Source organism: Trichomonas vaginalis, chromosome II (genome assembly GCF_026262505.1).
Source record: "Trichomonas vaginalis G3 chromosome II, whole genome shotgun sequence".
Taxonomy (NCBI): domain Eukaryota; phylum Parabasalia; order Trichomonadida; family Trichomonadidae; genus Trichomonas; species Trichomonas vaginalis.
In genome coordinates this window covers 3,583,838-3,598,038 of record NC_067204.1, presented here as the reverse complement: position 1 = coordinate 3,598,038, position 14,201 = coordinate 3,583,838, and the positions used below count along the sequence as shown (strand labels likewise).

Sequence of the window (14,201 nt, the reverse complement as noted above, 5' to 3'; positions counted from 1 at the left end):
GTTTTTATGATTGAAGATGAAAATAACAAATTAGAAACGAAAATAAGCTATTGTAACTTTGACGAAAGTGCTTCATATTACAGATCATTTTATTTTTCCAAAAATAACTTTTTGATTGATCACTGTGTTATCCAAAATCATGAAGACAAAATGAGATATGCTGACAAGGTCAATACAGGTGTACTATACTTTGATGAAGCTGAAGGAAAGAGAGCTATATTTTCTAACTGTTATATTGCAAGCAATAAAGGCAGACTTATAAAGTCTAGAGCTAATAATTTCCAATGCATGATGGATCATTGTTATCTTTATAATAATAGTGATGCAAATTCATGGTCGGAGTTCTTCTCGAATTCAAGTATAAGTTATTCTAACTTTACACTAGATATTAGAGTTGAATGCATCTCAATAAAGCCATTTTACGAACAACCCCCTACACCTTTGGTTCGTAGGTGTGTACAATTTCTCAAGTTTTCAAAGCTACGATCTATTATGATCGCTATCTCTAAAAGTATTAAAAACTGAATAAATAATTAAAGGTGTAATTACGCCCATATGACAACGATTGTGAAACAAAAGAATTGAAGGCCATGTCATACGGACAAAAATTTATTTCATATATATTTTTGGAAAAACTCCTCTTCAATTTGTAGGATATTACAATTAGAAACAAGTATAAGAATTTCAATAATGTTTCAAGGATTAGTGTGGAAATAGAAATGATATTAGTATTCTTTTTTTATGAAGAAGATTTCTTTCAACACAAAATTTAGATTATTCAAAAAATATTGAAATATAAAATAGTAAAAAATAGTTTTATGTTTGGTAAAAATAAAATATAAATTTAAACAGTGTAGAGGATCTGTGTGTAAGTTGGGATTGGCCAATCATCCTTTCCGACGATCTCTTCGATCTTATCGGTTTCCTTTCTGATCTCAATCATTTGTGGAATGATCTTGTTGTACATGAATTCAGCCTTTTCTTTGTTGTTTTCAGATCCAGCAACTTGAGCAATTAAACCTTCAAGATCCTTAACTTTTCTGTCTATTGATTCAATTGCTGTTTGCAATGTCTGAATTGTTTGCAACAAAGTGTTGTTTGTGAATCCAGCCTTCTTTATCTTGTTGAATGAATCAGCGACTTTTCCTGTGTAATTAATAATTGCAGGTAAAATTTGTCTCTTCATCATATGCAACAATGTTTCTGCTTCAATTGAAACAGATTGGATGTAGTTTTCAACACGAACTTCGTATCTTGCGAGACATTCTTGTTCTGTGTAAACTTTCATCTTCTCGAACAACTCAATGTTCTTCTTATCCAACAAAGCTTCAATAGCTTGAATTGTGTTGTTAATAATTGGTAATCCACGCTTTTTAGTTTCTTCAATCCATTCACTGGAATAATTATTTCCATTGAAAATGATTCTTCCGTGTTTTGTCATTGTTTCTTCAATGAGTTTCTGTTTCTCAGCATCTTTATCTGCAGCTTTTTCGAGTCTTTCTGCGAAATATCCAAGAGATTCTGCAAGTGCTGAGTTGAGAATTGTATTGACAACAGCTAATGATTGTGATGAACCAAGCATTCTGAATTCGAACTTGTTTCCTGTGAAAGCCATTGGTGATGTTCTGTTTCTATCACTGTCATCTAATGATAAATCAGGAATTGATGGTAAAATTGACATTTTGCCTTTTTCACGCTTTGGTTGATTTGGATCTGAATTTGCTGCTGCCAAAAGCTGGGCTGTAATTCCTTCTCCAAGGAAGCAGGAAACAATTGATGGAGGAGCTTCGAAACCACCAAGTCTCTGGTCGTTTGAATGTGATGCTGCGGACATTCTGATCAAATCTCCATATTTGTCAACAGAACGAAGGAATGCGCAAAGAACAAGAAGGAATAAACCATCATCTTCGGATTTGTCACGTGGTTGAAGTAAGTTTACGCCTGTATCTGTGCCAATACTGTAATTGTTGTGTTTACCACTGCCGTTTACACCGGAGAATGGTTTTTCGTGGAGAAGTAAGGCCATTCCTTTCTTCTTGGCAATTGTACGCATTAATTCCATTGTCATTTGGTTATGATCAGCTGCAATGTTGACATTTTCGTAAACAGGGGCAAGTTCGTGTTGCGATGGTGCGACTTCATTATGTTTTGTCTTTGCTGGAATACCAAGTTCCCATAATTCGTGGTCGAGCTGTTTCATGAAATCGGAAACACGAATCTTGATACCGGACATGTAGTGGTCATCAAGTTGTTGGGCCTTTGGTGGTCTGGCACCGAGAAGTGTGCGACCACACATCTTGAGATCAAGTCTTTCTTCGTAATGTTTTCTATCGATTAAGAAATATTCTTGTTCTGCACCTACTGATGCTGTGATTCTCTTTACATCCTCTTGACCTTTGAAGAACTTGATGAACTTAAGACCTTCTCTGTTAAGTGCTTCAATAGATCTGAGCAAAGGAAGCTTTCTATCGAGGGCATCGCCATTGTATGATACGAAAACGGAAGGAATGAATAATGTGCCATCCCTTACAAAGGCTGGAGATGTTGGATCCCATGTTGTGTAGCCTCTTGCTTCAAATGTGGCTCTTAAGCCACCAGATGGGAAAGATGAGGCATCTGGTTCGCCTTTGACTAATGTACTTGGTGGGAATTCGAGAGTAGATTCGCCAATAGCTGTTGGTGTAAAGAATGAATCGTGTTTGCATGCTGTAACATCGGTCATTGGTAAGAACCAGTGAGCGTAATGTGTTGCTCCATTCTCAATAGCCCATTCCATCATTGCTTTTGCAACATCTGGAGCAATAGAGTTATCTAACGAGCTTCCTGATTCAATTGTCTTGAGATAGCTCTGGTAAATCTTCTTATTAAGCCTCATTCTGATAACAGCCTCTCTAAACACCTTGGAGCCATAGATTGGTTTTAATTGGAGTGCTGATTCCATTAGATTTATTATCCAGAAATGAAATAAAATGACTCAAAAACGAAAAGCTCTCAATTCCTGACCAAATTAGCTTTGAATTCCGAATGTTCAATTCAAATTTTGCGAATGAATGGATAAATTAGAAATTTTAATATTAGCTACCAATACAGAAGTTTTTATAAATCATTCTGTCAGAAAATTTGACTTGTTTGATTCTCGGTGAAAATCAACGATAAAGAAATTCTATGAGTTTACCCTTATACTTTTTATATTCATCAGATAAGATTAAGGTGATTATATTAATTATCATATTTCATATCAGATCAACATTTCATATCCGAATTTAACTCTACTAGTATGATTTAAAGAGCTAGAATGCCAGGCCTTAGATTCAGTTAAAAGGTTTGAAACAACTGCTGCCATTTAAAGAAAAATATTTATGATCATATGCAATGAAGTTCATTACAGTTTCAATTGAATAATAATCTGAAAGTTTATATTTCAAAGTGTTAGTTCTGCATTTCAATTAGCAGGCAAGCAGCAACAAACAATCATTTGATTGCATTTGCATTCTAATTGCTTTATGTAGATATCGACATCAAACACACTACAGTACAGTTAAGTTAGTATTGAGAAATTGGAAAAAAATTCCTCAAAAAAAAAATACTATTAAAATATCTGTTAAATTTCAAATTTTTTCAACTTCAATGGTTGATCAAATGAGAGAAAATTATTTTTCGAGAAAGATGTAGCTTCCTGTTGCAATGTCCTCTTAAAGGCTTGCATTAAGGGTGCCCCGTATGTACGTTTATTTGAGAGGAGGAGGATTACCCTCTCAATTTTGAGGGATTCGTTAGTTTATTTTCTCGATGAATATGCAATAAAATTTGATTTTTACCTTATCAATATACTTCATATAATATACACATGTTCATGTAAAAACTTTTTTCCAAAATCCTCAGGAATTAAGGGATTTTTGAATTTTAAGAATTTTTTTCGAATTTTTTCGAAAAAAAAATATTTTCAGAACAGCCTTAACGGCTAAGATTTAGGAACAATGTTAAGTAGTCATGTGATTTTATCCCAAGCATATGGGGATTCTAAATTTTTGTCCCTATCGTTATCCCAATTGAATTTTTTTTTGGAATTTAAAAATTTTTTTTTCTCCATGTAAACTTAAATTTTAATTTTTACCACTAAAATGCAATATTTCAACAAATTAATGAGTAATAATATTTTAATTTATAATAAATATTATAAATCTCCTCAATTTAATGTAATTATTGTATTAATTTTTGTTGAAAATATAAAATCTTCAAGTAAATGATGTGAATTTAATATTTTTAGAATGTTGTTTAATTGTACTATATTATGCATGTAAAATTTTGTTACAATACATTTTATATGGGATCCCCATTGCCCAATTGAGAGAAAATTGAGAGGTGGGATTGGGCTAGCCCAATTCAAAATATCCCAGGTGGAAATAAAAAAATTAACAATTCAACATAAAAAAGCATCTTAAATAATAATGATAAAAAGAAATTTTGTATGAATTTCAATCAAATTTGTTTTTATTCAACTTAAGAAATCACTTCATTAATGAAAGAAGTCGGGTTCACAACATATCCCGATCTTGAAACGAAACAACATGTTTTTTTGATGCCCTAAACGGGGGGGTCGCCAGCAAAAAAAAAGATGTCAAAATTTATCCCAAAAATTTAAAAAAAACGAAGAAAGTGCATCCCAGGGATTATAAAATTTAAGTTTTCACATCTCTAATGTTAAGTATCAAAAAGAAAGGAGGTCTGATATAGACAACATATATCGTTGAAGGTTGAAAAATCTCTAATATTTGAGCCCAAAATTTCAAATTTTAATTTTTTGAAAAAAGAGGCCACCCGTATGTACGTTTATTTGAGAGGAGGAGGATTATATTTTTGAAAGGGTGAAACATTATGAATATGTTAATTATATAATAATATGTATTATTATAAAAAAGAAAAAAAAAAAAAAAAAAAAAAAAAAGGAAGTGGGGCTTCCAGGCACTTCGTGCCTTCTAGCCCTGAAGTTGATGAGTATAATGAAGTTTTTTTTTTCTTGGGATGGCCTTCCGGGCACTTTGTGCCCTCTAGCCCATAAGAAATTTTGCCCAAGACCCAAGAGGAGGACCGAACCCCAGCCGGTGACACTTTTTGTGTCGCTTTTTCACAAATTATATATGTTTTCATGTTTTGTCAAGACTTCTTCGTAAATGTTTTGTCAAGACTTCTTCGTAAATGTTTTGTCAAGACTTCTTCGTAAATGTTTTGTCAAGACTTCTTCGTAAATGTTTTGTCAAGACTTCTTCGTAAATGTTTTGTCAAGACTTCTTCGTAAATGTTTTGTCAAACATGAACGTAAATGTTTTGTCAAGATTTCATCGTAAATGTTTTGTCAAGATTTCATCGTAAATGTTTTGTCAAGACTTCTTCGTAAATGTTTTGTCAAGACTTCTTCGTAAATGTTTTGTCAAGACTTCTTCGTAAATGTTTTGTCAAGATTTCATCGTAAATGTTTTGTCAAGACTTCTTCGTAAATGTTTTGTCAAGACTTCTTCGTAAATGTTTTGTCAAGACTTCTTCGTAAATGTTTTGTCAAACATGAACGTAAATGTTTTGTCAAGATTTCATCGTAAATGTTTTGTCAAGATTTCATCGTAAATGTTTTGTCAAGACTTCTTCGTAAATGTTTTGTCAAGACTTCTTCGTAAATGTTTTGTCAAGACTTCTTCGTAAATGTTTTGTCAAGATTTCATCGTAAATGTTTTGTCAAGACTTCTTCGTAAATGTTTTGTCAAGACTTCTTCGTAAATGTTTTGTCAAGACTTCTTCGTCATAGGCACGGAGATAGGACGGTTATTTTACAAAACTGACAACACTTTGACCGAGTAGTTTTTTGTGCTGAACAAAAAGTGTCATATAAACATCTGTCAAAAACCGCTTTTTAACTTCACTTAAAATGCCACGTAAGCTACGTAAGAATATACGTAAGAGGAAGGGAGCATTGAAACATCCAATAGTAAAACTGACACCACAACAACAGTTGCAACAACAAATTATGAATGACCCCACTATGTTGCAACAAATGTCAAGCAACCCTATGCTTTTAAACCGAGTTATAGGTGCACAGAGTGGAGGTTTAAGAGCGGCACTTTTAGCGAAAATGGCAGGCTATGGTGGAGCTGCAGACGGAACAGCCTATAACCCTCAAAGTCAAATGAATTTGAGTTCACTCAAAAATCAAATAACAGATGTCAAAAAGTCAAACATAGACATACAGAAACAAATAAGTGAAAACGAAAAGAAACTAGAATATGACAGACACACAAAGAAACTCAATGAGTTAAACGTAGAGAAAAGAAGAAAGAAGAACAACTGAAAGAACTAAGTACAGAGGAATATGCGAAAAAAAGTGTCAGAAAAAAGCAGCAGAAGTAGCAAAAATGGAACAAGATGTTATAAATTTGAAAAACCATACTACTCAATATAAAGTACTGAAAGATGAAGAAAAATAAAACAAAAAGCCCTGAAGACATATATGGATAGCGATGAGTATAAAAAAAAGAAGTTGAAGCAAATGTAAAGGCAGGAAAAAACTTTTACAGTTGCAAAACCAAACCGTACAGTATGAAAACTTAGCACAAGAAAGTCAAAATAACGACGCAGCCATGCAAAAGGCAATGAAAGCGCAAGAATATATAAAAGCTAATAATGACTGGTTAGATGCCCAAGCCAACGCCAAAGCAGCCCAATTATAGGGTCAATAAGGACAAATACAAGCGGATGAAGACAGTTCAAATGAAGCTTAATGAATGCTGACTTTAAGAATGCCTTCGAAGCTCTTCATAGTAAGGTGAAAACTAGTGAACGACTTCTCATCTGGAAAGAAACTGAAGTCTGAAGTTTCGACAAGAGTTAAGAGAAGTAGCACAAAATATGACGAAAATAACAGATGCAGCAACGAGACAGGCAGTTCAAAGTGCCTATGACGCCGTTAGAGCAACTGTTGTGGAAAGTCAAGAAAAAGAGTTACAACAGACCAAAACAGACCTAGTAAATGCTTTCTTAAGAACGAAAAGTCAGGTAGGACATTATGCTGCAGATGGAACTTATATACCAGCTGGTGGAACTTATATACTAGCTAGTGGAACTTATATACCACCAAACCCTCCAAGAGAAGCACCTGCACCAGGACTACCTAAAACATTTACATCGTCACATGGACACAGACACAGGCATGCACCACAACAACAACCAAAACCAACAGTTCAAAACCCTGCACAACAACCAACAGTTCAAAACCCTGCACAACAACCAACAGTTCAAAACCCTGCACAACAACAACCACAAACAGAGCAAGGACATAAAAGAAGTAGAGAACAAGGAAACCAAGAATTCTTAAAAATGCTTAAGGAAGACTATGGTTACCCAGATACTCTTGACTTTAGTGACAGATATAAAGAAGCTATTAGAAAGTTCAAGGAAGGAAATACTGACCCGAACCTATTTAGCTTTATGGTTCAGCACCAAATGGGATATAATTTCAAACCTGGAAAATACAAGCTCGCTAAGGGATATGATTTAATAGCATATCATCCAAATGACATGAATGAATTTACTCCTAGATATTTGGTGTCAGAGCTAAATGATAATTCAACTCTCTTCATGAAACGCGTAAAAAATAGAGACGGAACGAAAGAAGAAAGGTTTATGAGTCCGGATGACTTAGATAGGGAACTTTTTAAAAACGGTCTCGGAATATATGAAATGCCAGCAGATGAGGTACAAGAAACTCCACAGGAAGAAGTTCAGATACAACCAGACATGGAAGAAATAGTTCAGCAACAACAGCTAGAAGAGCCTGAAGGAAACGAACAAGTTCCTCCTTTGGAAACTAACTTCACAGAACTAGATGAAGATTTGGAACAGCCGAAAAATCTTGACCCTCAACAAGTGTATGCGGAGAATATGGAATCTTTCCAAGAGTCTAAGAAAAATTCGGCTGACATAGTAGAAGAATATCGAAAAATGTTCGCGACATACAAAAGACTTTCCAACATCAGATGAAAATATCCAGCATAGAATGGAAGTACTGAAAGATAATGTACACAAATACAACAATCCTTTTTACTTACGAGCATATAACGTTCAATCTTTGGATGAACTCGGTGAAAATAAAAGGTTAAATTTCAACAAAACATATAGAAATGAAACATTGTTTAAAGTTCATTCAGAACCTAGCCAATATGGAAACAAACCTACTTTGTTTCTGCAGACGATGGAACTACAATGAGATGGGGTCATAAAGCTAATCCGGATAGGTGGTTCATAAACTTACAACCACAATTCCAAGAAGTTGTAGACGCAATGGAAGTGAATGGTGAACCAGATGTAGCTGGTATTTTCAGCGCGGCTTTAATGCCATTGAAAGATATGAAAGATGCAGATATTTTGGACCAGTATGAAATGAACAGGCTGATGGAAATATAACACCTGACGTTCTAGAACATTTATCTCAAAGAACTACACAGAACCATAGAGATGGTATATTTGGTGAAGAGTTTAGAAAGAAAGTTAGGGAGAGAGAAGGAAGAGAACCTATTGTACATGACCTTGCAAACGAAAGTTTACAAAATGTCATAAAAACTTACTTTGCAGACAATGAACCGAGAAGGGATGAATATTTAAGAAAACTCAAAGACAGTACCAAATGAAATGTTAGTATTGAAAAACATGTTCCTTGACAAAATAAAACCAACTACAGAAATAAATGACGCAAGACTGAAACATTGGGTAAAAGCTTTCCCATTCACAAAAGATATTATTGGTAACATGGAAAGAAAACCAGAATGGCTACTACAAAACATATATTTGGAAACGAGCTTATTCCATATGGACAAGCTCTGTTTGAAGAGCTTGAACCGGAAACTCAGGAAAGAGTCATGCAAACAATACGCGAAGACTCAAATACAAACTATGACAAAATCTTTCTAGGATATAGGTTACCTGAGTTGGGCGACCAGAGCCAAAGGCAAAAAGGACATGGGAAATTTACAACATACTAGGTGAACATGAGGCAAAGATGCAACAACTTGAAGCAGAGGCAAGTTACCAAAAGCGACACCAAAGAAGAAGAGTAGAACAAAGTAAAGCTTGGTCCGAGTGGGTTCTATTATGATATATAAATCCAACTATTCTATATTTTTACCCATATGAAATGTACGCCGCTCAGAATATAACGCCAACAGTTTTGGATGCCATGAACGGAAATGTTTCCGAATGGTATAACGAATGCGACAATGCATTAGAAGGTCAGAAATAGTTCCTGGAACTTACGAATATACAACTGCTGTTTCTTATGGAAACGTAGGTGAGTTTGGAGAAGGTTCTTCAACAACAGTAGATATTGCTTGCGACAGGTTTTCATATTATTTCTATTGACAACTCATTCTTATACGTGGAACAAGACATTGAAATAAAACCTTCTGCCAAGTTGTCTGACAAGAAAGGTTGCAATGGAATTTTCTATGTCGGATACCAATATGCTCCAGAAGTTTTCATGGGATATAAGATATATTCTAACTCTGACTTAGTTCAAACAGTAACATGGGCAAACTATGAATGGTTCGCTTTAAAGAAACTCAGTAAACCACAAGCTAGAGAACAAACAGACCAGTATGCAAATATTGAGAAAATAAGAAGACTTGACCCTAACGTTCCAGGAGTTTATGTTAACCTTTCTGGTTCAGATGGAACTGCTGCCACTAAAGTAAAACTGAAACTTAGAGTTCCTTTGTCATCTTTCCTCATCTTCAGGTTTTTAAAGATACTTGCCAAACTGGGCAGGAAAATTTCTATTGAACTTACTCCAAGCAAAAATAACTTAGTCATTGCACCAACACAAGACCCATTCACTCTTACAACGTAATGGGAACAAAATAAAACGTCATTCGCCGACTTTTGCAAAGACAAAGGTTGACTTAGACTTTGGTTTCTCAAACTTCAACAATGAAGTAAACTATTATTTCAATGCTGCTGGAACTGCTTGGGACCCAGTTAAGTTCACATGCGAAAAGTTTGAATGCAAGAGAATAGAAAGCAGACTTGCAGTCTATATGTTGGACCAGATATTTCAAATGCTTTAGCTGCCAAATATATTGCAGTTCCACTTATGTTCCCTATACACCAAATATCTGTCAAGACTTTGCAGGTGAAGTTGGAAACCAAGTGCTGACCCAGGTGCAAGAACAGATATTGCTTTAACAACTGCAATGAAACATGCAGATACTATGTTTGTACTGTTCAGACGAACTATAAATGACTATTCTTGTTTCTACAACCCGGTATTAAATATCATATAAACATAGATGGCAAATATTATCCAAGAGAAGAATATTCTACAGTTGAGGATATGAGGTCATACAACTTGACATTAGATGCTATGAACTTTAACAACAACTTCACAACAACCATTAACCCTGAAATGCAAAGTTCTATTATGCCATATGTGAAAGTATGGACTCATACAGGAGGTCAAAAAACTCAATATACAAATGGAGACCGTTCAAACTTTTGGCTTGGCATTCCATTTGCTGACTCAGAAGACTTTATGGGTGGTATTTCAACTGTTGGTACAGTTCAAATACAATATACTGGTGACAGAGACGGTCCAGATGAACTGAGAGCAAAGAAGTTTACAAAACCAATAGCACTTTTTCACGGAAGATGCTCTTTTGAAGATTCGTTCGATGAAACCTGCTGGGGCTCCTCAGATTGGCATAACGACAGCTTCCATCGAGCAGATTTTGGCAGCAGGTCAGTAAGTTGTTCTTGAACTGACTTCTCTCCGTCAAATATATTGACAGTACGCCAGTTTTGACATAATATTGTAAGATAACTTACCTTTAGAATATCTGTAAGTTTTGTTGTTATATTTTTGTCTGCTTCAAGAACTTTCACCATTTCAGTTATACAACTTTCTTTGCTTTATGGAAATATTTTGGTTCAGCAAATATTGCTATTCTATAACATTTTCCATTGTTTGTATAAAGAACTATTCTGTCAATGTATTTGTATTGTTTGTGTGTGTAAACTTTGTTCTGCTTCAATTCGAAGAGATACTCGAATACGTCCATCTTTTTATTCTAAGTAAAATGTCATTTCCGAAAAATAGAAGCGTAAGTGTTTCAAAAGGTTTAATGGCGGTGGCAGATGTGAAGTTAAATTCACCAACTCAAACAAACAGTCAAAGTGTTGTTGTCAATGTCAAAGACAGAGATGTTGAAGTGGGGAAACCATACGAAGACGAAGATGGTAATAACAATTGTTCCTGTAAAAGAACAACCAACATATCCTGAAGTTAGCAGAGACTTAAGTTCTGTTGCAGATATTCGAACAAACTACCAACAACTGAAAGACAAACTTCAAACTCAGGAGAAGATTTGTCAAGCTTTAAGTATAATGTTAAACTTGGTCGAACACAACCCTGTAAAAGTGAACTCATATGTCATTGCACCTCATGAAGTTTTGAAAGAACTATTGAAACTTTTGACAGAGGCAGACGATATAAACATCAAAGAAATAGAACCCGACATTAGTTGCTGTGGTGTTTCATATAATGTCATTGACAAGATATACGTTATGAAAGGAGGTGAAACGTTGAACTTAAAGTATAGTTTCCCAGACGTCATAAAAATATTTGACGACCACAACATTTCATTAAAATTTATTTGCTAAGTAAAAATGTCAAAACTTCTTGAAAGATGTTTGAAGAAAAATAATATAGACTTTATTTCATGTAAAGGACTTTACACACTTTTTGAACGATATGAAAGACCCTGTTTTGTTTGTTCGTGTAGACAAAGGAAAGTTCTATGTCTTTACAAAATATTTAACTTCTTAGACAGAGAACTTCAAGAAACGCCATGTGAAAGTTTAGATGAAGTTCTTCTCCACTTTCAGAAAAACTTTTAAATATATATAAATGGCAGAAGATATAATGGTTTATACTATTACGACTAAAAACCCGAGTCATATAATTCTATAACAACAAACTTACAAAGTCCTCAAGGACGATATTGTAAACTAACCTTAAACACAATGACGACTAAAGCCTGTTTTGCTCTTTTGACACCAGGAGACTTTATTGTTGTGAATGGTAAAAAATACTCCTTTGAAGATACTTACTCAGATATACCACCAACAGGTTTTGTTGACTTATTTAATACTTTAAGGACGGGTGTAACATGTGCTGCAACTAGAGCAGGTTTCATTATGTTTGGATGTCGACTGAGTTTACTATAAACAATATGAGCTATAATACAAAACTTATTTCTGGTTTTACTACCAACAGTTCCTATAACAGGAAAAGGTGTCATACAAGGAATGTCTATTCCATTGACATTAAGCACACCAATCTTATTATATGTTTCAAACTTAGGTTCAAAGTGTTATTCGAATGTCGACAGAAACTATTATGACCAAAAGATACTTATGCGTATAAACAATACTTTCTCTGCTGGTTTGCCTATTGTTCATTCGAATGCAGAATTTCAACCTTAGTGAACTCAAACACTTGGCAAGTATAACGTTGACATTAGTTGACGCAAACTTTGTTTCCTGTAAAACTTTATTGTCCTATGTATTTGTCAATGACGGCAGAAAGTTTCGAATTGGAAGATGCAACTGGTGAAAGTATTGTATTACAAGAACAACTTCAACAACAAATAGCTCAAGAACAACAAATGCAACAAATGCAACAACAAAGTCAAGAATAAAAAAAATATTTTTTTTATTTTTATAAAAAATGTACAGAATAGATGTTTCAGATTTTTATGACTTCCAAGCATCAGAAATATGTGTCCATTTGAGACTATAACAAAGCAGTCGAGAATTTGAAACGTTTAGTCATTTATGTTGACTCTGCCCAGAATGTTATGTCATGAAAGAATGGGATGTTGTCTTTAACAAACCAAGAGCAACAATAGTGTCTGAACAAGAATGTAGACAAAAACTTAAGAAAATAAAAGTTGTACAAGTTGGCATGGATGTTAGATGCTTGGATATCTTATTGTCAAACTTGAAGATTTTTCAGTTCGAGTATAAAGTTTTATTACACCTTCTCCAAACTTCTATTCTATCTTCACTGGATATAAATACGAACAAGTAGAATGGAAAGAAAATATTAGAAGCTTGGTTAGACCTGTCAAAGAAATTATATGCAATGGAAGCGAAAGGTTAATGAGTATATCTTATGTTGGTTTGCAAACATTACAACATCCAAGTGCTAAGAATGAAACTGCTCTCATTATAATTGGAAAACAAGGAACAGGTAGAACACATTCTTTACAGATATTTTGTGCAAACTGTTAGAGGGCTATTCGAACCCGAATATGACAAACATAGAAAACATCTGCGGTAAATTTAACTCCTCAATAGAGAATATGAAACTTATAGTTTGCAATGAACTTCAAAGTATAGATACAACAAAAGTTTTAAACTCAGATGCTTTGAAGAGTCTTATAACAGACAAAGTTGGAGTTGTTGAAAGAAAGTATAAAGACCAAAGAGTTTGTGAAAATGTTGCAAACTTCATTATGGTTTCAAACAATTGCTGTTCCGATGAAGTTAGAAAGTTCTGACAGAAGATATGTAGTTGTCAGAACGTCAGATTCTCATATGCAAGATACAGAATATTTTGACGACTTAGCAGAAACTTTGACATCTGACTTTTACAACCACTTGTTCTCATATTTCATGACATTAGATATTTCAAAGTTCAATCCAAGACAAATTCCACATACCGAAGAGAGACAAACATTGTTAGAAGCAAACAAGAGTGTATATGAACTGTTCATTAGATGAAACTGATTTTGAGTGTTTAGATGAAAGGTCATTGTACGATTCGTATAAACAATATTGTCAAAGAATATGGTTATATGACAGCGTCTAAACGTACATTCTTGGCAAATGTCAAAAGTCTTTTAGACGTACAGAATGGTGTATATACAAAGAAAAATTTTTATGAGTAAATTTTAAAAAAAATATTTTTTTATCCGATAGAAAAGATGGCAAAATTCATCTCAGTAAACAAGTACATGTCAGGACTTAAAGAAGAACTAGACCCATTCACATATTTGAATGTTTACTTCTACCATTTTGAAAAGTCTTCATTCAGCAAAGTTGGAACATCGAACCAGTTAAGTTTGCTATTGTGACTAAAAATGGTGCGAAATTTGAAGACT

General features: G+C 34.2%; 3 protein-coding genes and 1 pseudogene across 4 annotated transcripts, besides 1 other annotated feature; 3 read left to right on the top strand and 1 right to left on the bottom strand.

The window, feature by feature from the left end:
- Positions 1 to 150: 150 nt before the first annotated feature.
- TVAGG3_0479980 (uncharacterized protein) lies at positions 151 to 525 on the top strand (the record flags this gene model as incomplete). Its single annotated transcript, XM_001311018.1, has 1 exon — positions 151 to 525. The coding sequence occupies one exon, from the start codon at positions 151 to 153 to the stop codon at positions 523 to 525; it is 375 nt and encodes a 124-aa protein (XP_001311019.1).
- Positions 526 to 794: 269 nt separating this feature from the next.
- TVAGG3_0479970 (glutamine synthetase family) lies at positions 795 to 2,990 on the bottom strand (the record flags this gene model as incomplete). The annotated part of the gene is made up of 1 exon (XM_001311019.1): positions 845 to 2,941. One exon carries the CDS (start codon positions 2,939 to 2,941, stop codon positions 845 to 847), a length of 2,097 nt encoding a protein of 698 aa, XP_001311020.1.
- Positions 2,991 to 5,917: 2,927 nt separating this feature from the next.
- TVAGG3_0479960 (protein of unknown function, DUF4106 family) lies at positions 5,918 to 6,337 on the top strand (the record flags this gene model as incomplete). The annotated part of the gene is made up of 1 exon (XM_051235828.1): positions 5,918 to 6,337. The coding sequence occupies one exon, from the start codon at positions 5,918 to 5,920 to the stop codon at positions 6,335 to 6,337; it is 420 nt and encodes a 139-aa protein (XP_051093652.1).
- A 1,331-nt stretch (positions 6,338 to 7,668) lies between these two features.
- Positions 7,669 to 8,634, top strand: TVAGG3_0479950 (annotated as a pseudogene). Its single transcript has one exon. A coding segment is annotated over exon 1 (966 nt).
- A 595-nt stretch (positions 8,635 to 9,229) lies between these two features.
- Positions 9,230 to 14,201: part of a mobile genetic element that runs on past the window's edge.